Source organism: Brachyistius frenatus, unplaced genomic scaffold, assembly GCF_029030835.1.
Source record: "Brachyistius frenatus isolate BFR_SWC_R1_liver_20210118 unplaced genomic scaffold, ASM2903083v1 Contig_4, whole genome shotgun sequence".
Taxonomy (NCBI): Eukaryota; Metazoa; Chordata; class Actinopteri; family Embiotocidae; genus Brachyistius; species Brachyistius frenatus.
The window spans coordinates 10,033,286-10,059,040 of NW_027210603.1; the positions used below are offsets into that span (position 1 = coordinate 10,033,286).

The 25,755-nt window shown below is 39.7% G+C and overlaps 1 protein-coding gene across 8 annotated transcripts in view; it reads right to left on the reverse strand.

The window, feature by feature from the left end:
* Positions 1-984: 984 nt before the first annotated feature.
* LOC138630379 (band 4.1-like protein 1) overlaps positions 985-25,755 on the reverse strand; it is an 84,058-nt gene continuing 59,287 nt past the window's right edge. For 2 of the 8 annotated variants that reach the window (XM_069714681.1, XM_069714692.1), the window contains 15 exons: positions 24,141-24,316; positions 23,400-23,632; positions 22,938-22,973; positions 22,070-22,114; positions 19,436-19,585; positions 18,118-18,204; positions 16,453-17,853; positions 14,554-14,604; positions 12,361-12,720; positions 11,792-11,920; positions 7,393-7,452; positions 6,041-6,136; positions 5,397-5,477; positions 5,169-5,285; positions 985-4,429 (listed from right to left, as the gene is read on the reverse strand). In XM_069714681.1, coding sequence (XP_069570782.1) covers positions 4,424-4,429; positions 5,169-5,285; positions 5,397-5,477; positions 6,041-6,136; positions 7,393-7,452; positions 11,792-11,920; positions 12,361-12,720; positions 14,554-14,604; positions 16,453-17,853; positions 18,118-18,204; positions 19,436-19,585; positions 22,070-22,114; positions 22,938-22,973; positions 23,400-23,632; positions 24,141-24,316 — 3,028 coding nt within the window. In that variant the 3' untranslated portion in view covers positions 985-4,423. The remainder of the gene's footprint in view (positions 4,430-5,168; positions 5,286-5,396; positions 5,478-6,040; positions 6,137-7,392; positions 7,453-11,791; positions 11,921-12,360; positions 12,721-14,553; positions 14,605-16,452; positions 17,854-18,117; positions 18,205-19,435; positions 19,586-22,069; positions 22,115-22,937; positions 22,974-23,399; positions 23,633-24,140; positions 24,317-25,755) is intronic. The other 6 variants (XM_069714701.1, XM_069714710.1, XM_069714727.1 and 3 more) reach the window with 6 other exon arrangements.

The following is a 25,755-nucleotide window of genomic DNA, read 5'->3' on the forward strand; positions in this document are numbered from 1 at the left end:
AAAACTGGTATAAAACAAAATTACAGGTGCAGGAAAAAGGATACAAATTACAACCTAATTGCCATTCCATAGGAGCAGTAGCCAATATACACTCTTGGTCCCTAAATTCCAAATAGTGGATCCAACAATTCCCACGATGCAATATGAAACCATTAAACCCTTCATGTACAAAAATAACCTCCGGTGATATGAAACTTCACAAAAACTGGGATAGTACATTGAAGGGAAGGGAAGAGGAGGCAAATTACAACCTCCTTGGTTTTTCATAGCAGCAGAGGCAGAGATATAATGACTTTCTAGTCCCTAAAGTCCAGTAGTAACAGTGGTTTCCTCAATTCCCATGATGCAACATGAAACCTTCTCTTTGTTAAACCCCTTTCATGCCGGATAAATAGCTGCATCTTTCAAACTATACATACCGAGTTTGTGTAAGTCTCTCTGTTCTGGTCGTTCTCACTTTGCACATCATCAGGGACTCTTATAAAACTTTGACCTGAAGATATTGTGCAATTGTCTTTACAAGCTGAGAAGTGTTTATGACAAGTGCACACTAAGACATCAATAGAATTGAGTTGAATATATTGAATTGAACCGATCATGGTGTGTGAAATTCCTGGCTTTTCACTATTAATGGCAGTCTAAAATATTTTGATTTTTGCTTGACTTCTTGGGTGCAGAAAAATGCACTAGAGGGCACTCAGATCACACAAATAACTTGACTCCACTTATATTGTACAGTATGTACTGAATTTGGCCACAAGATGGTGATAACAAACAAGGGACTTTCCCTTGTGTTTAACTACAGTAATATTCCTCCATTACTCTGCTATTACAAGAGAAGCCCTTTATTTAATTTATGCTGAATTATTAGTGTGTAAAATGTATTCAAACATCAAGAAAAACATTTCCCCAAAGTGCTCTTCTTACTTATTTATTATTCAGCATGAAATCCCTCTTTCCCTCTTTTCAGAATCAGAGACAGCGTTTGAATCATACTGAGACATTTATTTATGCTTGTATGTTTATCCATTTAGACTGAATGCAAATACAGCAAATACACACCACCAAGCACTAGGGGGATGTAGAGCAAAAGGCAGTGGAGAATTGAAGGTGGAGGCTGAACAGCAAAGCCATGTGATGGTCTTCACAGAGAAAAACCTCATATCCGTGATCCGCACTGTGCTGTTTTTTTTAGGTTAGTGGGGATAGTAAATGTTTTCATCTTGTTCATGACTAGTCTGAGAGACTTGTTTTTTTTCCCACTGCACTCAATGTCATGTACTTTTACAAGACAGAAATTGACTTTAAAGACAGCTCCTCCTCACCTTAGATGAAGAGGAGAGGTCATTTTTTAATCTGCCTCGTGGTGATTAAGAGCACTTTCAGCTGAGTACTGATAACTGCAGCCCCTGCTCCCATAACTATGACTCCACACATAAGGCATCCATTCATGTGACAATTCTATTGCACCGCTGTCCTTCAGATTTTACTTACTGCCTTATCCCCTCGAACCTAAAAAACACATCTCTCCTCCTGACAGTTTCCACATACTGTACAGGATAATACACAGAAGTATGGATATTTAGAAATAAATACAGGCCTGTCATCCTTCGACTCACCACTTGCTTGCAGTACACAGCTTCTCTCCTGATGCTGTTAAGCTTCCATCAGTAGTGTTGTCCAATTATACAGGTTGTTTTCCCAGCAGTTTACAGTACATGTGCTGCTATCATTGCAAGCAAGTGCCTTCACAACAGTCCAGTGTCATATGACCAGGTACAATAAAATAGAGCAAAATAAAATATACAAATCATCAGTTTGGGACTCTCTTGTTTTCACAGACACATCAACAGTGGGTCGACAGTTTCAAGTCAGGAGATGGGAGGATAAAACGTTCAGGGCGACAAAGCCAAGTGTTGGAAAAATCTCCTTCCAATATCACTCTACAACTCTGTGTTATAGGTTTTGGTTCGGTACACATGAGAGTTCACAGTTTTCTCCCTTTAGAGCACAAAGGATAAGAGTAATGGCTGCTTATTGCAAATCTCACGAGCAGTGCGTTTCACTGCTTCGGTTAACAGTAGCACAAAGGTAACAATAATGGCAACACGGCTAACATGGATCAGGCTCCATCTGCAGGGGCTCTTATGTTTAATAAATGATGCATAGTATAGTATTAAAGGTCGCAAAGGATATATGTGAATACATGTGATAGCCAGCACCCTCTGTGGATGGACACCGCTTCATGTATGTCACACTGTATGGTCTCGGCTTTGTCTGGAAGGGGAACAGGGAGGCATTCACATTCACCACTCCTATAAATATAAGTGCAAACTCAAAACTCGTACACCATAACTTAAAAGAGTTATTCCAACAGAAATAAAAAAGTACCCACGTTATTCTTGTGGTTTTGAAATTCTCAGGCAGTGGCTGTTAACATGCTTATATGATCCACATTACTGAGTTGTTTTATAAAGCTGCTATGATCAATATCTTATATCACAATGGAGTCTGATGACTGGGTTTAACGTGAAGGTGTAAATCATAGTAACAAAACATCAGAGAATTATTACCCGACTCTGCAGTTCTCTTAGCTTGTTAGCCTCTTTCAGCTCCCTGTTTTGGCTTTAGAGTCTGCTACTATTTTAATTTATTCGTATGGCTTTCATTGCATTCATTTCCAGTTGTGGTTTGCCGTTTTCACTGAAACAAATAACCACAACCCACTGTGCTCTACTTGTGCAGTCTGGTGCTCACCACCAAACTGCAGACAAAGTAACAAAAATTAATGTAGTGGTGAACTTTATAGTAAAAGAAAAAAAAATCACATTTCCTTCAACAGATAAAACCAGAGCTACGATATATTGAGTATTGGACTTCATTGGCTGGACAGAAACGTGATTAATTTTGCTCCTTCTTGGCTCAATATTTAAATAAATGTTAACACATTCAGCCTGATAAGTTTCTATGGTAATAATATGTCAATGTTGGGTGTACAGTTTGTCGTGCTGTCTCCAACTGGCCAAAAATAATTATTATAGCAGGTTAAAAGAATGTCAATGATGCTGACAATGATATATTACATACGCCCCCCCCCCCCCGAATCGCAACTTCACAATTTGGCAATCTCATTCCTAGTTTTAAGTTTGGACTCTCTGCTGAACTTTGTAAGATCTCCAGTCGAACATGGCGTCGAGCAAATTAATAGGCAAAAAAACAACAACAAAATCAAAAACATGAAGGTCTTTGTTGCAGCACACGTTCACACCCGATGATTAAAATGTCCAAAAACACAAGAATAACAAACTGTTCCAAAATGGAAGTCAGCAAAATCAATTAAGAAAAAAAAGTACAAACATAGCATCACATGTGAAACTTATTAGATACAGTGTAACATTATATTAAAATGTCTCTAAAAATCCTAAACCTGTGTCCAAAATGTGTGACCAGCATGTCTTACTGTTGGTGGTGACTGACACTGGAATGAAACGGGAACAGTGAGGTTGGACGAGGACAGTGATGTCTGTATTTTGGAGAATGGGACCAGTTCCAGCTGTCCACTGAAGTGTCTTTATATTCTTCAGTACAGTCTGTCAACATTAGAATTATTCCACTGCGTATTGGCCGAGTGTTTTTGACAATTTTTCTGTAGGTGCTCAGTCCCAACCTCACAGAGCTTCTCATGGATTTCAAATGTGGACAGATCCATGTAATTTTTTTTTTTTCATTCCCTCTGCTATTTTTTTTTTTTTTTATTGAGTCATGCAGATTATAATCATCTGATATTATACATATTTCATAAACAAGCAAACACTGAACATAAATTAGATCCTCTATAGATAAAAATGTAAAAAGCTAATAAGACAGCAGTTGATTATACTGATGGTATCATGGCTAGGAGGTGGCAACAACAAGCAAAAAGGCTGCCTCTTGCCACATGGCACCTCCCCACCCAACCCATACCACCAGCATTGGCCCCATACTTCCCCCAAACCTTATATTTAAATGATGTTGTCATGTCATATGTGACATTCACACACATGGCAGATGTTGTAACCTTTAAATAGAAAGTAGAATTTGAGAGTTGGAGACTCATTCATTGACATGAGCCAAAACGTGTTCCATTAAATACTTTGCAAGTAAAGTTTCAAAAATTGTTGAATCATCCAGAAGACGTTTTCTGTTTCCATTAGAAGCTGGAGGGCTGGGATGGACCAGGACAGGACGGGAGGCTGGGTCGGGATAGAGGCCGAGTCACAGTTGGTTTGTCTAAAGGGAAAGGGGTGGAGTTCCTACTGCTTCATGGAACGCAGTCTGTTCTTAATGTGTACACAGTGGGGTAGAGAGTCCTCCTCAGGTTGGTGGCGTAATGCAGGGTGGGGCAGGAGACCCACAGCTGGAGGATCCTCTCCACCATGTCCGATCAGGACTGCAAGGAGACCACCAAACAGATCAGTCATGAATATGCACAAATTTGTAGAAGTTTTGCTTCTCACTGTGATTGTTTTCTGGGTCTTTGTGCTAGTTTTAGTCTGTTTAGTAATTTTGTCTAGTCGCTGTATTGCAACTCTTTGTGGTCGTTTTATGTATTTTTAGGCATTCTGCATTGGTTTGAGGTCATTTTAAATCCTTTTGGATCATTTTACACGTCTTGTATCCATTTGTAGTTACTTTGCATCTCTTTGCAGGTGTCTTGCATTTTGCTGTAGTCATTTAGCATCTCTTTGTGTTTGATTTTGCATGTCTTTGTGGTCCATAAATGTGCTTTTACAGTCAAAATGCATTTATTTGTGTTCATTTTGCGTCTCTTTATAGCAGCTTTACACCGATGTAGTTGTTTTGCATCTCTTAGTCCTTTCGTATCTCCTTGTTTTCCTGTTGTGTACCTTTGTAGCAGCTTTATGTCTCTTTACAATCAATTTGCATATTTTTGTGTTGTTTTGCATCCCTTTGAAGTAGATATTCACCTCAGTTCTAACTTAATCTCTTTACAGTCATTTTACATCTCTTTGTTTATTTGGCATCCCTCTGTAGTTGCTTTGTCTCTTTCTTGCATTTCATTATAGTCACTTTGCATGTTCGAGTGCCCGTTTTGTATCTCTTATCGCTAGTTATTGCAGTCTTTTTTCCAACCTGCATTATCATCACATGATCAGACTATCACGTACCTCCGCTTTCCGCTGCAGCTCCTCAGTGGGAGACTCTGTTTCCCTGATAACCACTGCTTTTGTAACCAGCATGTCGGGATGCTGCTGCTTGGCCTCTTGGATCGCCATGGCGAGCGCCTGAGGACATAAAACAACAACTCACAGGTCATACACCTCACATATAAGCTTCCAGTAGTCATTCATTATACAGTAAGACTGTTGCAGTATTTCTTCGACACTCCTCCTCACCTGATGTTGATCCACATCGTCGTCTCCTGTGATTATAATCCTTTTCTCAATTCTGGTCTCTGAGTAGCCTCCTTTCACAGTCTGTGTAATGCAGTAGGTAATACATTTAATTACCATGAGCTTCTTCCCCCCAATGAAAAATCCCATTTGATTGATGAAAAGAAATTCAAAGATATAATTGTTTTGTTGTATTTTCCTCCGGGCCTTTGTTCTAATAAACGCATCACTGTGTGCCAATTCTGCCTTCAAAAACACCAAGTTAATCTTTTGAGCACCTGTCTTACTGATTATAACAACAAATAAATAAGCCTTCATGAAGTGCAACGAGATTGAATTCCAACTGTTTATTAGTGTAAACCTCCTAACATGGAAACAGATGATGAAAAAAACCTGAAAGATGTTATTAGTATTAATGTAAATGTTATTGCAATTAATCTCATTGTTACCTTAGATTTTGTGGCAACTAAGCATTAAATATCTTTTAACTTATCTATTATTTAATGCAAAAATCCAATTATCTGTTTGTTGTATTTGTCCATGTATTCCAACATGGATGGGTGACACGTATACTGTATAACACATGGTGGTGCTGACTCTAAACTGTGGTCATTAAACTGTAACCATGGGAACAAATAAGGTGTTACCTTGGTAACTTGTGTGGTGGTTGCTGAGGTGACACTCTCAGCGGTGATGGTCAGTGGGGACACAACGGATTCCCTCCCCTGCATGCTTGCTTTCACCTACAGCATATTCATTAGATGGCAGCTCACATATGGAGGGATACATCAGCACATACAAGCTCATACACAACAACACATACTGTTCTACTAGCAGGGAGGCTCAAACTCCTGGGGTGAACAACTCAGGAGGTGTTATCTAGGTCTTCGTCCACCAGATGCCCTCGACAAAAAAGCTAATTTGACACTCTCTCAGCTGTTTGAAATGACAAAAGCTTAAAATCATGACTGACTCATGTTCACACTAACGTTAATTAACTAATAATTTGCTGAAGAATTCAACTACAATTGTCTGCTGATTTTCTAAAAGATTTCAAGTATTTATTGGACACATACTACATAACCATGATGATGCAAAGTAGAGTATCAAGGTGACTACAGACTGACACAATATAATACATATGCAATGGCAAAGTTCGCCTCTAAATAAGTAAGGCAGAGGAGGACAACTTCTGATGGAGGAATTAAACCATATGAGGTCTTATTTGTACAAGAACAGGTCAAACGTCACAGGAAACACTCCTCCTTCAAAGTCTTACTTCAGCAATTTAGCTTGGCACTTCATAAAGATGAGGGACAGGAAGTTGGCTTTCCAAGAAATAGTCAAAATAGAAGTTTGAGAGGCCGAGATATGCTGATTCTGGTCATGTATCAGTCCATCCAGGAAATCGCTATCTTCTGATTGGAATTGTTAGTAAGTCTAACCAATTTCCACAATACTTCTAATCATTGCACATTTACGCATCAGACTAATTATACAGTATGCATGTACAGTATGAGTTTTATAAAGCCTTCCACTTGTATTGTGCACGTTGCTTTTTTGCCCTTAGTATGTGTTGAACTAATATAATTTAAAAAGCAATTAAAGCACTCATGTACCCTATGTGTTCTATATTGCAGTTCATATTTATAACTCAGGATTTGTAACATTAACCTGCAACTTCAGAAAAATAAACTTTCCACAACTTTGCTGCAATTTTACTGAAAAAAACTCTCAAATTGTATCTCAATTTTTGAGTCAAGCTGCTTTAAAATCACGTAATTTTAGAATTCTTTACGTCAAATAACGATTGTTTCAAAAAGACCTGTGAACATTTGGATTCAGCAGCATCATTTTAACACGTGTTCAGAAAGATATGAAATAAAGGTCAAGGCTACAAAAAGAATAAAGCAACAGAAGAATAGCTGGAGTATCTTACTGTGCCACCACACACGCAAACACACCATCACTGATATAGCTCCTCTATAAAGACACTTACAGGGGAGCCATTTTCTTTAAGGGCAACAGGGGTGTCTCGTGGGCTGACAACTCCATAGTTCTGAGGGAAAGAGAAAAAACAGTCTTTTTTTTATCAGCCTTTCTTAAACTCCACTGCTGATTATGCAAAAGGTAAATTACAGCATATCAAAGATTTGTTTTACTCTGCACAAACTAATATGGGTAATTTATGGGTGTTACTTGCTAAATGTTCCACTATGTAAAACAACTAGTGACGAACTGTACAGTAGTCAGCTTATTCACTGAAAATAGTTCCCTGATAGAATCAAGACTAGTGAGTATGTTGCAAGCTGTAAAACCAAAACAATTACCAAACAGATGATAAGAAGCTCTGGAGCGGGTTTGGCACTACGAGGAAGCCATTTTACAATCCGCATACACGTCATGATCCATTTTTTGTCTATAAATCTGGAATGGTACAACTTCAAAGACATCAGCATATGCATCCTTACTGAGAATAAAGCTGTGTCCGATAGATTCATACCTCTAGTAGGGAAAATATTTGTTCATTATTTATTTGTTACAACTATATGACATCCTTCTTCCGTTGTGCATTGCATTGTGGGAGAATAGTGTGCAACAACAGCACACTCAGAAATTACATGTTTACTTCCTTGTAACTTTGTCAGAGTGAATACAGTGCATGGTGAACAAATGATTAGAACCGCTATGTAGTGTGGAATTTCAACATGAGGTAAATAATACACTTTTCCACAGCAGACGTTCTGACCTGTCACAGCAGGAAAATAATGGGTGTATTTCATAACCTTAATAAAGATTACACTGTAATCGGTTGCGCAATTCTAGGCTGGACCTTGTTCACAGTGGACATTTTGGCATGACACAGGAGGAAAAGCGTATATGATAATATAACATAAGATGATGAGCAGCTTCCATTCTGGGAGCTATGTTAAGGATCCTGGTGTTGTGCATGCTGGTTTGCTGTCATGGCTGCTGGGACACTTGATGGATCTGTACCATCATTAAAATTAATTTCACCTCTACTTTTGCTGCTATGACAAGTTAAAATGACTTATTGATGGTCTGTCTTGGCTTGTTAATGTCATTAGTTGCAGGTATAGTAGAGAGAAAAGTCTCTCCTATAACAAGCATATCTGCTGATGAGATTAAGTTCTTTTTTTGGCTTTGAGTATATTTGTAAAAAAACAAAACAAAACAAAAAAAATCCTTTATTAAAGTTTGCTATATTTTTCATCCTTCAAAAGCTATATTGTCTCACTTTAACGAAACTACATGGACCTGGGTAAATTGTTCTAATGTATAAAATTTGACCCATTAAATCAAATTGTTCTTGCCAATTGTAGTTGTCATTTAATCAAACTGTCATACAATAAAAACAAATTTAAAAAAAAAAGTAATGTCAGGTTTTGTATTGACAACATGTTGAATTTCATTATGTGTGTGTGTGTGTGTGTGTGTGTGTGTGTGTGTGTGTGTGTGTGTGTGTGTGTGTGTGTGTGTGTGTGTGTGTGTGTGTGTGTGTGTGTGTGTGTGTGTACAATCATGTAATAAAGTAAGTATATATAAAATGGAAATTGTTGGCGTCTTTGACATAGTGGACAAAGAAACAATAGATTGTTTTTTTAAACTGTGACTACAGATAAAGGTGTAGTATTGATGTAATATTATTCTGTAGAAAAAGTAAGTACATCCTTGGCATCAGAAGCTAGTATTGCCCCCTTAAGCACAAACAACTTCTTGTAAATTTTGCATAATTGCCCACTAGTCTCTGAATTTGGCTCGCTGACATTTCATAACACTTCCATGCAAAATTTCTTCAATTGAAAGATGTTAGAAAGTTTTTGTACTGCCCCCTGTTGTAGGGATTTGAAACGGGCATTGAGCTTTGGCTCCATAACCCTCCATTTCGTTTATTTGAGTGATTCCTTTGTGGGTTTGCTGCTGTGCTTAGGATCAATTCGAAAGGTCCAATTAGGGTTCCTCTTCAATTTTCACACAGATGGTCTCACATTTTCTTCAAGCACTCTTTGATATGATGCAGAATTTATATTTCCACAGCCATCCGCTACAGTTGATGTGAGGTTCTTTTCCTGAAAAACTGTCTTTGGTCTGCACAGAAAATGTCTACTGACCAAACAAATCCATCTTGATTTGTCTGTCATGAGCACATTATTCCAAAAAGGCCTGGTATTTGCCTATATTTTCATTAGAAAACTGTAGTTTTGCTCTAATATTCTAAAGACGTTTTCCTGCCAATCCTCCATCTTTCTGACTGTAGATACATGCATTTTAACACCAACAGTTGCAAGAGTTCCCCGAAGATTGTGTGATGAAATTTGGGCTTCTTGGAGAATTCTTTTTTTGCATCAAACAGTCTGCTATTACACTGAATTAGCTTGGCCAGCAGTTGTTTGAAATAAAAACAATTTCCTCACAGCCTTTTCTAAATATTTTTGTTTTAAATCCCTCCGCCATCCACAACCTTGTTTCTGAAGGTGTTAGAGAGCACTTAAGATGTTGGCATGATGACGCCACACAACAGCAAAGACAACACCAGACCCGAGATGTCAGAGGCTTAATTAATATAATCATTGGCACCTAATGTGGAACCATTGGTTCTATTTTAAGGATTTAAGATTTGATAAAAGTAGAGGTTTTGGAAAATTCTTTTTTTTTAATGTGAAGTGTTTGCTTGCTGGAATATGCTGAAAAATTAGACAATTTCCAAGGGATGTACTTATTTTTTCACAAGTGTACTTTCATGATTTGTTTATGAAAGCAACATTTTAAGCAAAACTGAAAGCAAAACTTTAAATACAATCAGGATCAGGTACATATATTCAAAGCCTGCAGCTTGCTCAGAATAACAGCCCAGCTTTTGTGCTGTTGTTGAGAAACTCATCAGATAAAACATGTCTCCCTCTGCTGGCTGTGCAATGTCGCTGGTGGAGATCTTTATCTGCCAATAGATGACGTCATCCTCCATTTGCTGCAGATGCATCCACACACACTCTCTCTCTCTACTGTGGTTCATTCTGACATCTTTGTAAATTTGACTGAACACTGATCTGGCACTTCAAAGGCAGCCTCTCTACATCGTTGCCTGAGTTCATCCACACCATTAGCCGAATGGCTAAAGAGCCAAGCGATGATTACATTTTAATAAGGCATCTGTGGGACGGCACTCAAATCTCTGCCTCCGGAGATGAATGGGATTCGCACCTTCTTTTATCATCCTCATTAATACACTGTCAATACTTGAATCACTCCATAACGATGCTATTATGTCATGCGTCTGTGGGGAATATGGCCGTCATGTCACTGAAGCCCAAAGAGAATGCTTTATCGTCTAATCAAGACTCCGGAGCTACGTAAAAATATGGAATTCTTCATTGCAAATTAGTCTATTTGATGGGTGACTGATGGAATTTATCCTGTGATGCAGAATGTCCTCACTTTCAACCAGAACTGTAGCTTAACTCATTCAACATTTTGGGAAAATACACTTTCACTTTCTTATTTGGTTAGATGAGCGGATCGATACAATTTGTATGTCTATGAGATAAATACACTATGAAGCAACAGTTAACAGCTGGTTAACTTAGCTGAAAGAGGACATCAATCCTCGATCTGTATGAAGGTACCAAAATACACATGAAGGCCCATCTGAAGCGTAATAATTGGCATGGTATTTTGTTCATTGAAGCTGCACAAAAATTTAAAGTGTAAAAACAACAGCGTGTTTCACCATGAGGTTGCCAGGCAATCGAAGGAAACTCAAGGAAGTCACTATGCCTGACCAAATAGTCTGGCATGTAACCTCTAAGAAAAAATAAAAATAAAACAATTCTAAAGGTGTTGATAGGTGGACTTATTTAATTTTGGGCACAGCCACGATAGCTGTTTCAGTTTCCAACCGTAGCTGCTGGCTGTAGCTTTATATTGAATGGACTGACATGACAGTGGTATTAATGGTTCTTATCTGACACTTACATGTATTCTCCAAATAAGACTTAAACTTAAACTATTAACAAATATTGTGTCAGAATGACAATTTATACAGTAGCTGACCTTATAAGTAAAGTAAAAGTGGAAAAAAATCATAGCCTACTAACATAGTTTTCTCCTTTCCTTTCTTGCCTTCTTTTTCTTATAGTAACTCATATATACTGGTGTGCGCAATAAATATGTACATTGTGTGTATATATAATGTACATATTTATTATTTAGTATTAATATTTTATTTATTGAAACACTCTCAAGAGCGTATACATGCAATAAATAACAACTAAAGTAAAATGGAAAACCAAAGGGAGCAGATGTGTGATTTTGCTGCAGTATATGTATATGAAATTAAAGTAAGGTTTGCTCACATACTGTTCTTGTTATTGGTTTACCTGTGGTGGGACATTCATGATGTTGGGGTGAACTTCTGATCCATTTGTGTGTGTCTCCGTCTTGGTATCGGCCCTCTTCAGCTTGTGGGCCACACACACAGCACTGGGGTCTTTCTTTGCAACTGGAGGCTGTGTTGAAACACAAACAGTACATTTAAGTCAAAAATCAGCAAGTCATTTCTTCACAGCAAATCCTCTTAAGACTGTGGAGCCATTGCTTGCAAGCAGCATACATTTCAGAGCAATGCAATTAAACAAACAAACTGTGAAACTTTTTTTATTAGACTGTTTGGATTGTTGAAGTCATGCAAATGATTATGGAAAATTAAAACAAACACAAAAACACTGAAAAGACAAAAATCAAATAAGGACAAATTCGGCAATTAATACATTAACAAATACAACGAAAACCAATTTTGAAAAAAAAAAACAATAAAGAACAAAATGTAACAATATTTAAACAATGGGAAATGGTCAAAGAAAAACAGAAAAGTCCATCAAGGCAGGGTGAATCCAGAGGGTCATGAAGATGAATAGTCGGATGGATGGTGGATGGGAGATTTGTCTACCTCATAATGCATTCCCTCCTCAGGAAGCTTCTCCTCCATGGGAGACTTGTCCCGGAAGCCCATTAGTCGGGCAGAGTAGAACCTGGAGGTCTCCTCAAAGTCCTCCCGGCCCACTTCTGGTTGCCGCTCGCGCTCTCCCAGCTCTGACATGACTTTAGAAAAGTCCTCCACGCCAGAGTGGAGGTCCGTAATGACAGTGAAGTCGACCTCGGCTTCCAGGCTAGACGTTGAGCTGACCGTCATGCTGGAGCACTTCCGCTCGATGCCCAGTTGGGCTTCCCTCATGCAGGCCACGGTGTCCCGCTCCTGCTCCTCCTCCAAGGCTACACTTGGCTGAGGTCTCCTGTCCCCGAGCTCCTTCTGGTACAGGTACAGACACAGGTTCACCACTCTGATACATGGCTACTGTCACTTGGATGATGGAGATGTATTGGAATAGGATGGGAGTATCATCTTCATGTTTGAAGTTGGCATCTGTACTTTGATTGATGGAGGATATAAAATCGAAGCCATTGTACATATACAGTAAAACTAAAAAACATAGCGCAAGCAGTTATCTCAAAAACAAAAAGTTGGAACAATTGGATGAAAAATGTGTACACCAGAAAAATAAAGCGTAGCACTACCATAGAAAGGCAGGACGCAGTAGCTACACACCTCAAAACTGAGTCAAAATCTTAATCTGACTTTGTAGTTTCCAGTTTAAGCGACAGTAACTGTTGCACATTTGTGGAAGCCACTGCACTCTGCCACAGAGCAACAAAAGACATATTAAGACTATATCAAGAGAACGCTAGCTTAATGTAACCATGACTGAACCTACAAAAAGCAAAAACAAAATTGACTATATTTGTTTTTCTGCCTCGTAAAAATATTCATCTCGATAATTTGGTTTGTTAAAGCACATATAATTAAGACAGCTGTAGCTCCAAGTATGATGGTGGAAATAGAAATGAGCTAAATTTCAGGTTAATAATAACATAGAGGGTGACTCAATAAGTCCCGAGACTTCTCCCGTTGTACGTGAACGACGTGCAACACAGTGAAGTGTACTTGGAACTTGTGCCTTTTCAACGTGCTGTGGGCATGCGCATGGTCATTTTGGAGAACCAAAGTGTCACCCTGCCACAGTTTAGGTCAATTGCACTGAATGTTTTTAAGGGTTTCCATTGCCAATTTCCAGAGTTTTACATTTTCACTGAGAAATTGCAGGGATGCAAAACCAGCGGTCAGAAATCCTTGTGTAACTCAGGTGCTGCGTTTGACCGAGTGACGAAATTTGTAACGCTCACACATTAGGGTTTTACCTCTTTCTGCTCTGTGCACATCAAGTGGTGTGCATTATTCGCATGCAACAGGACAGGTCTGGGAACTTATTGATCTACCCTCGTAGAAGGTTTCAGTAACTGCTATTTTGATTGTTGAGGAAGTCATTTGAAAAGCAAAATTACATTTGTAAATGTATTAAACTGAAAATGTATATCTAATGAGAGTGCATTTTAAGTATTTATAGTCGATAGACAAGTCGACACTTATCAAAACAAGGGCTGTATATATTTGAAATAGAGTTTATATTGTTAACAAACTAGTAAAAATAGACGACAAAACTGAAAGAATGCATTGGTTGTAGATTCTGCATCTTCTCACGAGTACCCGCAACTGTTGAAAGGCAGTATCTCTAGTTTCAGGTTGTATGTACTGTAGGTAGGTCCTACGACAATGATTTATTGGGTAAAAATAATCAGATTCAAAGGCATAAAATAAAGGCATTTCAACCTTTTAATCTGTTACCCATGTTTGCTTACATATAAAACCCACGATGATGGGTCGGAAGCAAAAAAAACTCAGTTTTAAAGGCCCACCAGCCAAACACTTGGAATCACATCATTAGAATTAGGCAGCTTAACTATAACAACAACACTCATTAAATCCCTATATAAACTGGATCATACCAGCAATACCCAATTACAATGGTGTTGTTTTTAACCCACACATTCAATTCAAACTATTATCATAATGGTGGATGTGGGCAGCTTGTGGAAATAATAACTCACTTTATCCTCTCTAGCTTTTGGCTATTTTTTTTGGAGAAACTGCTGCAGTCCGTTCGGAGGCATGCATTTTAGCCATTAGGGATGCAGAGAGGAAAAGAGATGATGAGTGGGAAGGTTGGGTTAAATAGAAATGAATAACCTTGAAATCAGCAAACGGCTCTTCATATATAGCAGGAGTAGAGACAGGCTCCTGCAGGGGGAAGCAGAGGAAAGAGCAAAGAGAGCATGTGGAGGTTAGCACAAGCTGAAATGGACTATGGAGTGACAGGTCACCATACACAGAGATCCTAACAGCAGCGCTTGACTGGGGCCTGAAAGTATGAGCTTAGTGTGATCTGACCACAAAATGCGAGGTGCAAACCTAAACTGGGATCCTGGCGTACTGCTAATTGGGAGTGCAAACAAAGCAAACACTTGGAAATGAGTTACTCATAAGAAGCTAACAAATCAGCTTTTTTAATGTCTTAATAACATAAACCCAAGTTTAGGTGAGAAATTCAGCCAGACCCAATCTAAGCCCGCTGGCTCTGTGCAGATCCAGTCAGGTCCAAATGGATTCAGGCACAAATTTCGAGCACTACTCTACAGTAACACAGCATACAGCAATACAGTTCAGAGGACAGAAAAGAGGTGAGCTTTCTGCAACAAAAACAACATCCACAGCCATTTGATGTTATTTGCAGAGGCAGGACAAGAGAATCATGTGGTTTGTGTAATGAACAGGTTTTTAGCACAACAGCAGCAACTCATCGACCAGCTGAGAAAGTGTTGCAACACGACGCACCTTGAATTTCAACAGGAGAGTATTCAAATACTTCCAAACAATATTGTTAAATGTCAGATAAAAGGTGCCGGGATGTATTTCAAAGCCTGTCAATACAACTGTAAGAGTGGGTCCACATGTTTGGAGGAGCATCTAATATTTTCCCACACTCCCCTCCCGTTCAATCAGATCTTGGTATGATTGTCACTTGCCTGTGAGGACTGTTTGCACACTGAGAGCTATGCAACACCTCTTCTCATGCCTGTTTAATCCAATATATGCAAGAGCTTAACTCAGATGAAAAGGTGGGAAATGATGAAAGCTGTCATGTCTATTCACTTCAAATTCCTTTCATTCCAGTGCCAAATGCGTACAAGCTCCCAATGATACCAACAGTGAAATGAAAGCAGCAAATCTGACTGTGTCAGCCACTGAGCTGTGGTGTCTGGCTGCTTACCGCCTGCTGGGGTTTCACAGTCTGAGGAAAGAGTGTGTTTGTAACACTGTTTGGCTTTCTATTCAGGTGGGGTTGAAGGAAATAATGGTCCTGATTTATGATTGTTTAAACCCATGTGAAGAATCAGGGGACATTTTGTTCTGTTTTTTTAACATTAGTCTGATGCATTTTCTCAATGTGAACAAACCAATTCCATACTCCATTTATCTTTAATTTTGGGAGATAATGGCTCTCTCTGACAAAGTAATGGATGGCAGTAGATTTCAACCTTTCTTTCGCAAATGAGTGATTCAATTTGCAACATTAATATGAAATAAATAGTTTGTTTTGTATATCCAGTGTGAAAACGCAATGGAGATGTGCAAAAATCATTGGAGTGTTGCTAATGTGTGAGCCTTACTTTCCTTACCACCCACTGACAAGGAATGATGTGAGGGAAATTTGAGGCTCACAAGTTATAAAAGACAGATAAGACAAACCAACAACCAAAACATGAAATATGGATTTTTGTCTTTTTGAACTTTCACAGCCAGTGTTGAGCTGTACAGATTTGCCAGACAGTGTGGTGCATGTTGAGGGCAATGGGAGGGGATAAATTGGGTTGCCATGTGGGAAAATGTCCAAACTTTTTGTCTGATTTTTGCCACAAGACAGAGCAGAAGTACCGCTCCGCCAGCTCTTCATAAAGGGACGAACACGTAAGATGGATGAGTGTTTTAAGTCACTGAAAACGGAGAAAAAAAGAAAAATGGCGTGCGAATCTGTCTGAAGCTCATGCGCTATTTCCAATGACTGAATAGCAGATGCCAAGCAGTTACCGAGTGTCTCTTCTTGGCTGTGTCCAGGCTCGGCTCCCTGCCGGCATTTCGGCTGTTCCTCAGTATTAGTCCAGACTCTCTGGCCTTCTGTGTTTTCACCGGCGGGGCTGGGGGAGCCATCTTGGGAAGCGCTGAAATCTTTGAGCTCAATGACTGATTTTCCGTCGACTCTGTAGACTGGAAGCTATAATCTGGACGTTCTGCTTTAGCGAAGCCCTCCAGATCTGCTGCAAATGCAGAATTAAAGGAGGAGACATCGGTCCAGTTGAGGTCTGAGGATCCCTCCGGAGAGCCGACCGACCAGCGGTATTCTCTTCTCATGACCCGTGCAGGCTCCTCCGGTCCTGTCTGGTCCCTTTCGTCTTTACACGCTACGCTCTTCGACCGCTCTGGCTTGAGAGGAACAATCCTGGTAATCTCCGACTGGTAGCTGCTGCCTGACAGGCGGTGGAGAGACGTCCTCTGACCTCTGTCACTCATGAAGCCCTCAACATCCTCTCCTCCAGAGCTGCTGATCTTTCTCTCGTGTGTCCTGACCTGTCGAAGTTTTACCTCTGCTAGGTCTTTGTTGTCAATGAGGCCTCTCCCTCGGACCTTCATCACACACTCTCCCGTAACACCTGACAATGCACTGTCCTGTTCTACCTCTCCGGGTCCATTCACTGAGGCTAAATCAATATCTGCTGCCCCAACTTGGCTCACTTTTCTCTTTACCTGCTCTGCTTCTTCAGTAGAGACCTCCTTGCTCTCACCTACTAATATATCCTCTTGTCTGCTGTCTTTATAGACCCTGATACACTGATCCTTTCCTAATCCCTGATCATCTTTCATCATCACCACTGGGGACAACTCACAATGATTTCCTCTTTTAGATGTTATTTCTGGGCTGTTGTCCGAGTCTGAGCCCTCATTTTCTTCACCGGTAGAATCACTGCCTCCTTTCCTGTAGATGAGCTCTGCAGGCATTTCCAGGTTTAAGCTCTGGGGTCTTCTCTTTTTCCTTGGTTTAGAAGCTGCACATTCTTTTATCTGGCGCGAGCCCGGGGCCACATCACTGTTTGCCTCAAGGTCTGAGGCTCGAAATGGTTTGCTTTGAGATTTGTCTTGAGATGAGTCTACATTCTCGGATAATTGAATCACAAAACGCTGAGATTCAGAGCATGCATCTGCCTCTCTGAACGATTTTGTTGATGGAAATTCATCAATATGGCTTTTCATTTCTTTTCTGTCATACTCTGTGACCTCTTTATGTATCATTTTGGAAATATCTATCTCTTTTTCCAGCTCCTTTTTCTCCCATGAGGCATCAGATGTGAGAGAGTTGTTCTTCTCCTCTGCCTTCCAGTCATCGTCTTGTTGATAAGGTTCTTGTTTTTCAATCAATACCCACTCCTCAGAGCCCTACATGTTGGTATAGATTAAACACAGTTAGACATGCCAAGCATAGCTGCTTGCAAGTAATGAAATCTACACAATGATTTCAATAACAGAAAAGGGGACAAAAAGTACAAGTGGTACATATTGAAGTTCTGGTAAACATTGGCATAAATTGTTCAATATGTGCTTCTTAAACAATAAACAAATGAGTGACAGCAGGGCACCAACCCACAAATGCTATAAATAGTAAACTGTTAAACGAAAGAGAAAGAGTGAGAGATGTGCAACCTCAGGTGAAGTCACCAGAGTCTTCTGGACGAAACCCTCAACAGACAGGCTGTTTGCAGGGTCCTTTCCAGCCGCTTGGCCCAACGACTGGCCGACGTGAGGCAGAGAGAGATTAAAAGAGAAGGAAGAACAGCCGTTAGAGCTTAGACTCAGAATGAGGGAGTGAATTGGTGAGAAGCACAGTTTTGTGCAAAGAGGAGAAATTGAAGAAGGCAGGAATAATCAGTGCTAACAGGAGGTATTCTGTGGAAACCTTTTAAAGAACTTCAAACTGAAAATGTGCAATCCCATGTACCTGACAGCCAGCAACTCCACACAACCAAATCAACAGGCATTTGCAATGCAAATAGTTTTACTTGAACCACGTCAAAGAACTAAGTTCGACTGAATCTCGTGGAAACAGTCAAGAGCAGAGAGAATTTCCCAGCTGTCAGTCAAACAGAATAATACCCCCACCCCTTCTCTTGAATGAGGCACATGGCAGATTTCATTTACTGCCACAGACAACATTTGACATTCTATGGACATAATCTGATTGTGCCAGACAGTAGATGAGAGGTTGTCTGAAGGCAACTCAGCACCTGACAAAAGACAGTACTATCCTTTCTGAAGGCTCCAACCTCCTTTTCAAAACTGCAATTACCAAAATGTGAGAGAGATTGTGATCTGGGAAAAATAAAACTGTGTCACATTTAGGCAAAAAAAAAAAAAAAGACATGTAATTATTTATCAAGTGCCTCCCATTGAGTGAATCTCAAATACATCTTGAATCGAATCTTATCAAGATGCTGCATTCTCTGCTACTTGTCAGTCATCTTCAAGTACCTCTGAGATATTGTTAAAATGACCCTGATACTCCAAAGAAAGAGAGAATGCACTTCATTATACACACGCATCTTAAGATAAACTGCAGTTATTTAATGGTTGTTTCTATAAGGGATAATATTGTTTGCACAGGAGATACCTGTTTAAAATGCTGGTAGGGAAAAACATAATTACCCCAACTAATCATGCTCATTACACAGTTTTATTTTTACAGCCATAAACCAGTACAGTATATTTTCACTTTCTTCAGGCGCGTTCCAAAAACTCGCAAAACAAGTGTCTCAGTGTGACAAAATATGACCTGTTTTGCCTGGAGTTAAGAATGAAAAAGATGAATTCAACATGACAGTGCTCAGACTGGAATATGAATGTCCTGTGATGGATTGTTAAGCATCAGAGGTTGTTTGATTTTAGATATTGACTCTAATGGACTTTGAAAGCTCTCCTGACCCCAGCTCCAGCCCCACCCCTCTACCCTCAGCCCTCTACTCACAGCCTTCTTCTCTGGTGTGCCAGTTGGAGAGCTGTCTGACAGAAGCTTCTCGCGGTTCACCAGCTTGCTGTTGGGCTCTCTCAGGGCTCTTTTGAGCTCATTGATGCTGGCCTGGTGCTTCAGCAAGACATCCTGCGACTTATCCAGAAACTGGAGGAGAACGTGGGGCAAAGGGGGAAAAAAAAAAAGACAGAGAGAAATAGGTGCACGTTAGCAGGACGTCAACATGCTTTTCAAGAGCAGTGCAAGCTTCAAGATGTGTGATATGCATGACTGAACAGGCCATGAGCTAATACTCCATAGACACTGAAGAGGATGCCATATGAATTGCTTATATTTGTGTTAACAAGAGATCATACTTGTGTTCCACTACTTTGCGCTTGAGTCCATGGAGAGAAAGAAGATTAAAGATGCTACTGAAGCTCGGAGAAAACCAAAAACAATTATAGTTATGACTGATTTATTGTTTGCATAGCACTTGTAACACAGATGAATATGATAATCCAGAAACTCACTGCAAAGTCCATAAATGCAAAAATTACTATAAAACATGTTTTGAGTTTTTTCACTGATTAAAAGTCTATTTTTAATTACTTTGTTTTTTAGCCTAGTTTTGTAGGGGTCCCAAATAGTTGTGTCCCAAATAAACTGTGCCTTGTCAGAGACATGATGTATGTCTAAAGGGCCCTTGTGGAAAGTTAGTAACTCTCTCATGTGAAAAGTAACAACAACAGCACGTGGCTGCAGCTGCTAGTGAGCGCAAGCTGACGGCGTTGATTTTGTTACTGTATTAAGCCATGAAGTGTTTAGATAAGCCCAAATTTCAGTATAACAGCTTTCCAATTGTTGTGCACCGTGTCCACTGCGCCAGAAAAAAGAAAAGGCCCGATTCAAGTTACAATGGTGTCTATCTTCCTCTAATCATTGCAGAATCTTTCTGAACAGTAAAGACAAGTTACCAAAACACACGCACACACACACACACACACACACACACACACACACACACACACACGCACACACACACACACACACACACACACACACACACACACACACACACACACCACAGGGTGCAGGTCCTTTTACGCCCTGGCTGTCAATAATCTGTTAGTAGACACATACACTATCAGTCTTAGATATGCTATACTATGTTGAAATAGATTAATAACATGTTCAGTCGTCTTGCTGGTTGCTCTGACACATTGAGAATCAAGCATGACATAAGCATTCATGCATCGGTACCGACAATCCAATATTGTCATTCATAATAATTCACGGTGTTGCAAGTAAGGAAATAAAATGTAAGCTATGGTTATTAAAGCCGCATGGATTATGTTACTTTGGTTGGCCAAAAACCAAAGTTTTGCAGTGGATATGATGAATACTGCTGTACACTAGTATTTCACAATGTCAAGTGTTCAACTGAAGAACAAACTATTTTACTGTAATTATTTTCAGTGGATTCTGCTGCCCTTGAGTAGGACTTCAGACGAAGGACTAGTAATTGAATTTATAATAGAGAATGTATACTTCAGCTAGGGATCTAAGTACTTCTCCCATCACTGGACAGAGAAGAATACACTTATGCTTTTAGTCACTTCAGGGAAGACAATCTGTCTTTTTAACCACAACCGCAGCATTGGAGACTTGCTAGTGGATGATTCAAATCTATTAAAAAATACATATAGAAAATATATATTAGGAGTGAGTGATATGGCCCTAAAATAACATCATGATATGGCCTTGTGTTTTTGCAATAACACAAATTTTGACAATGACAAAAGATGATTAATTTTGATGACATACAATCTCAACAAAATGTTATAGATTTATGTCAGCAAACAGCAATAACTTTGTCTTCAAATATTCATGTTTCTAAACAATAGTAACTGCAGAGCTGCTGCTCTGCCAGGGCGACCATGACCGGCAGCAGACCTTCTAATTACTTCCTCGCTACTGTCGGCAGATTCAACAATATTTAGGCCTTATTTTTCTACGTTTGAGGTGGACATTTGTCCATTCATAAATAAATGTCAGGCTTCAATTGCACTCTTATTTCAGTTACAGTAACATAACGAGTCGAATTGTTCACCCGAGCTCTGTGTTTAGAGCTATGTCTCTGTGGAGCTTGGCTTGGAAACTCCAGGGGCTGCGCAGCCCCTCATGAATGCCGGTATTATCGTGACCGATATGATATGGCACACCCCTAATAGATAGATAGATAGATAGATAGATAGATAGATAGATAGATAGATAGATAGATAGATAGATAGATAGATAGATAGATAGATAGATAGATAGATAGATAGATGGATAGATGGATAGATAGATAGATAGATAGATAGATAGATAGATAGATAGATAGATAGATAGATAGATAGATAGATAGATACTTTATTAATCCCACAAGGGGATTTTTTTTTTTTCCCCCAAACAGCAGCATTATAGACACAGGTAAAGAAATAAAAATAACAGAGTAAAAAATATTAAATATCAAATATAAAGATCCATTGATTGAAGGCGCTGGATGAAAGTAAATCTCAATAAATAAAATCCTCTGAAGGCTATAGATGTGGCAGAACAGCAACATACATGACAAAAAGCACATGAGCTGAACACAGGAAGATGTACCTCCTGTTTGTGACGCGGGGTGGCCTCCTGGTCCAACTGAGAGAGCTGAGTTGGGGCAGGAGAATGGGCGAGCAAGGGAGAGGTCAGAGGGTAAGAGTGCAGGAACAAGGTCAGATGCAGAGACAAAGTGGGAAGTCAGTAGAGGACAGGCAGGCAGACAGACCGGAAGGACAGCTTTGGCCACTTGATACCATGCCAAGACAAGTTCTGAAATTATTTGAAAAAAACTTCCCAGTAGAAATTTGGAAATGTTACAGATATAGCAACATGGGAGTGTTTATTTTTGCTAGTTCTAAAGGTTTTTGATTTTTATATATATAAATCTAAAGGTTTTTGATTTTTATATATATATATATATATATATATATATATAAATCAAAAACCTTTAGACATATGTTACATATATTAAATATATTAAATATGTTATGTTATGTAACTTTCTAAAGGATGAGAACATCGGTCTCCCAACTGGAAGCCCTGTGTTTATGCGTCCAACGACCCCCGACCTCTGTGTGGACCATGTCACTCTTAGTACCACATCACATGTCCTCCTTTGTGGACACTGGTCATACATGCATGTAGGTTTCACACATAGGCGAGGCAGAATGTGACACTGACAGTGTGCCCTCTAGTGGACTGATGAGTGTATTACAAGCTTTAGTGTGATACCGGGGTGGCAAGAGGACAGCGTTTTTTTTTCCATAATGAACACATTGACAGCCACACTTACAGAGACAAACCAAATGTACGATAGGCAGCGAGGGGGAGGTACAATTAGAATACTCAAAAAAAAGAAGCCGTAATGGATGGATAAAGACAAATATTAAGACAGACCGACAGAGACACTAAATAAGCAGACACCAAATACCTCCTGTTTACTGTCAACTGCTGACTCAGCCTCCTCCTTATCGCCAGCAAGAGTTAAAACATGGAAAAAGAATGTTAGCAACAGAGGACTATGCTTGAGTTTGCATTTGTCAGCATAAAGAGAAAGGGTTAAAAACTGTAAAGATCTTAGAAGGATTTATGAGCAGTGCAGTGTAAGCATGTAAGCCTGAGGAACAGGAATGAAAGGGGAAGAGTTAGTAAATGCTAAATCCACCAAAGCCACCACATTATACCCGTGCTAGATAAACCTCAAATGGCCTGAGAGGATTGCACCGCACCTACGTACGTCATCCTCCCTGCAGTCCCTGCCATCTCCCTTCACCAAAGCCAGAGTTGTCTTCAAGTTGTCTAAAACTGAATGTATTTGAAACTTCTGTCATTTAAATATAACTAATTTTACCACAATGGGGATTGATGAAAGGTCACAGAACATCTTTACTACCATGATCTCTTTCTTTCTGTTCGGAGTGACGTTGCCGTCCTGGTCTTTGTCCAGCTCAGTTTCCTGGCCCAGCTCTTGGTCCCTGTCATCCTCGTCCTGCTCCAAACTGGGCTCCAGCTCAGTCTCCTGCTCGTCCACAGAAGGGCTGTGGAGACGTCGCTGTTCACTGATGCTGCGGTGGGATAGGCCATCATGGTTCTCACACATGGCTGATACCGGCCGTGAGAACTCTGCTAATCACAGAAGTTTAATTACTTTAGGAGATAAGTCAGAAGACAGACTTTAACATAAGTTTTAAAAGTATAATATGACATTTCATTGAAACATACTCATACTCATACATAAACATTTTTTTTTTTTTTTTTTTCAGGATTAACATGATAAGATCAATCTCATATCGGTCTGTTAGATTGACTGCACCTGGCTAAAAAACAGTGCAGTACATGAGCCCTATAAAACTGCATCTTATCATTTTCCACTTCCAAACAGATTAAACTAATCACGTGGAACATTTTTGAGCTTAAGTGGTGCTGATGGGCGGAATTTTTTTGCTTTTCAAAGAAAGTTAAGAAAGCTAGCTATGCTGATATATCCTTCTGTCTACATCTGACTCTACACAAGAGAGCCAAAGGTGTATTCTCCAAAATCCTTTTAAGGTGAAGTTACAATTATATATAAATTAAAAATACATATTTCAACCGTTCATAAACAGATTTATTGAGGTACTACAATGGCTCTCACCTCCATCCAAGCTCCTGGAAAGCAGGTACCGCTTGCTGGTGGAACGCTCAAAGTGAGGAGCGGGCCGGTCTATAAGTGCACTGGCCTGTCTTGTTTGAGCCTGTGTCCTTCCACTGTATCGAAACTTTGAACCCATTACTAAGAAGCCCTTAGGAGGAGGCTCTGGAGATACCAACCTGTGAAAACAACACTATAATCAGCATATGCTCTCGAGACAGTAGGGTCAGAGACAGTAGGTTTAGAGACAGCAATGTCAGAAACAGTGGCGTCAGAGACAGTAGGGTCAGAGAAAGTATGATCAGAGACAGTAGAGTAAGAGACAGTAGGGTCAGAGACAGTAAGGTTAGGGACAGTAGTGTCAGAGACAGTAGCGTCATAGGAAGTATGATCAAAAACAGTAGGGTCAGAGACATTAGTGTCAGAGACAGTAGGGTCAGAGACAGTAGGATCAGAGACAATATGATCAGAGACAATAGCGTCAGAGACAGTAGGGTCAAAGAGAGTAGGGTCAAAGAGAGTAGGGTCAAAGAGAGTAGGGTCAGAGACAGTAGGGTCAGAGACAGTAGGGTAAGAGACTGTAGTGTCAGACACAGTATGCTCAGAGACAGTGGGTCAGAGACAGTAGGGTCAGAGACAATATGATCAGAGACAATAGCGTCAGAAACAGTAGTGTCACAGAGAGTAGAGTCAGAGACAGTATGCTCAGAGACAGTATGAGCAGATACAGTAGGGTCAGAGACAGGAGCGTAAGAGAGAGTAGGGTAAGAAAAAGTAGCGTCAGAGACAGTAGGACAGTAGGATCAGAGAGAGTAGGATCAGAGACAGTAGGGTCAGAGACAGTAGGATCAGAGACAGTAGGGTCAGAGACAGTAGCGTCAGAGGAAGTATGATCAGAAATAGTAGGGTCAGAGACAGTATGATCAGAAATAGTAGGGTCAGAGACAGTATGATCAGAGAGAGTAAGGTCAGAATCAGTGTCCGAGACAGTTGCGTCAGAGAAAGAAAGGCAATGTATGCAACTTAAATAAACAAATAAAATACAAACCATTTTAAGAAAGTGTAATATAATTTTCACAGCTCAACAAATAAATATCAGTATCTCACGTAAAGTGTACGGAATTTCCAAATTTGAATTTAACATAACATATGGATTAGAAAAGCTTCCTGCGCACACAAGTGTCTGAAACTTTTTGTTAACACATTTATTTTTCCCAGACTTTGGTCCACAAATGAATATTGCGTTTAAATTTTACAAATACTTACACACTTTAGTTTGTATTTCTGGATTCTATTACTCAGTACTGGTAAGTTTTCTCCTTATGTCTCTGCCCTCTTTGGAAAGTATCATATTACAACCATCTTTGACCATCTTTGCGTAGTTTGGAGCAGCAATCTTCAGCAGGCAGAAAACCTTTGCTAAATGTAACTCTTGAGAACTTAAAACGTCCCAGATTGCATATATTCAAATTTATATTTGTTGTTTAATTATAAAGCAGGTTTAGGTGATACATTAATACTGTGAAAGTGTCAAAATGCTTAGTCCACAGAGAAATGCACACAGCCTGTATTCAATTTCTGTAAGTTTGTGATGACACAAACTCATGCTCATGGCATG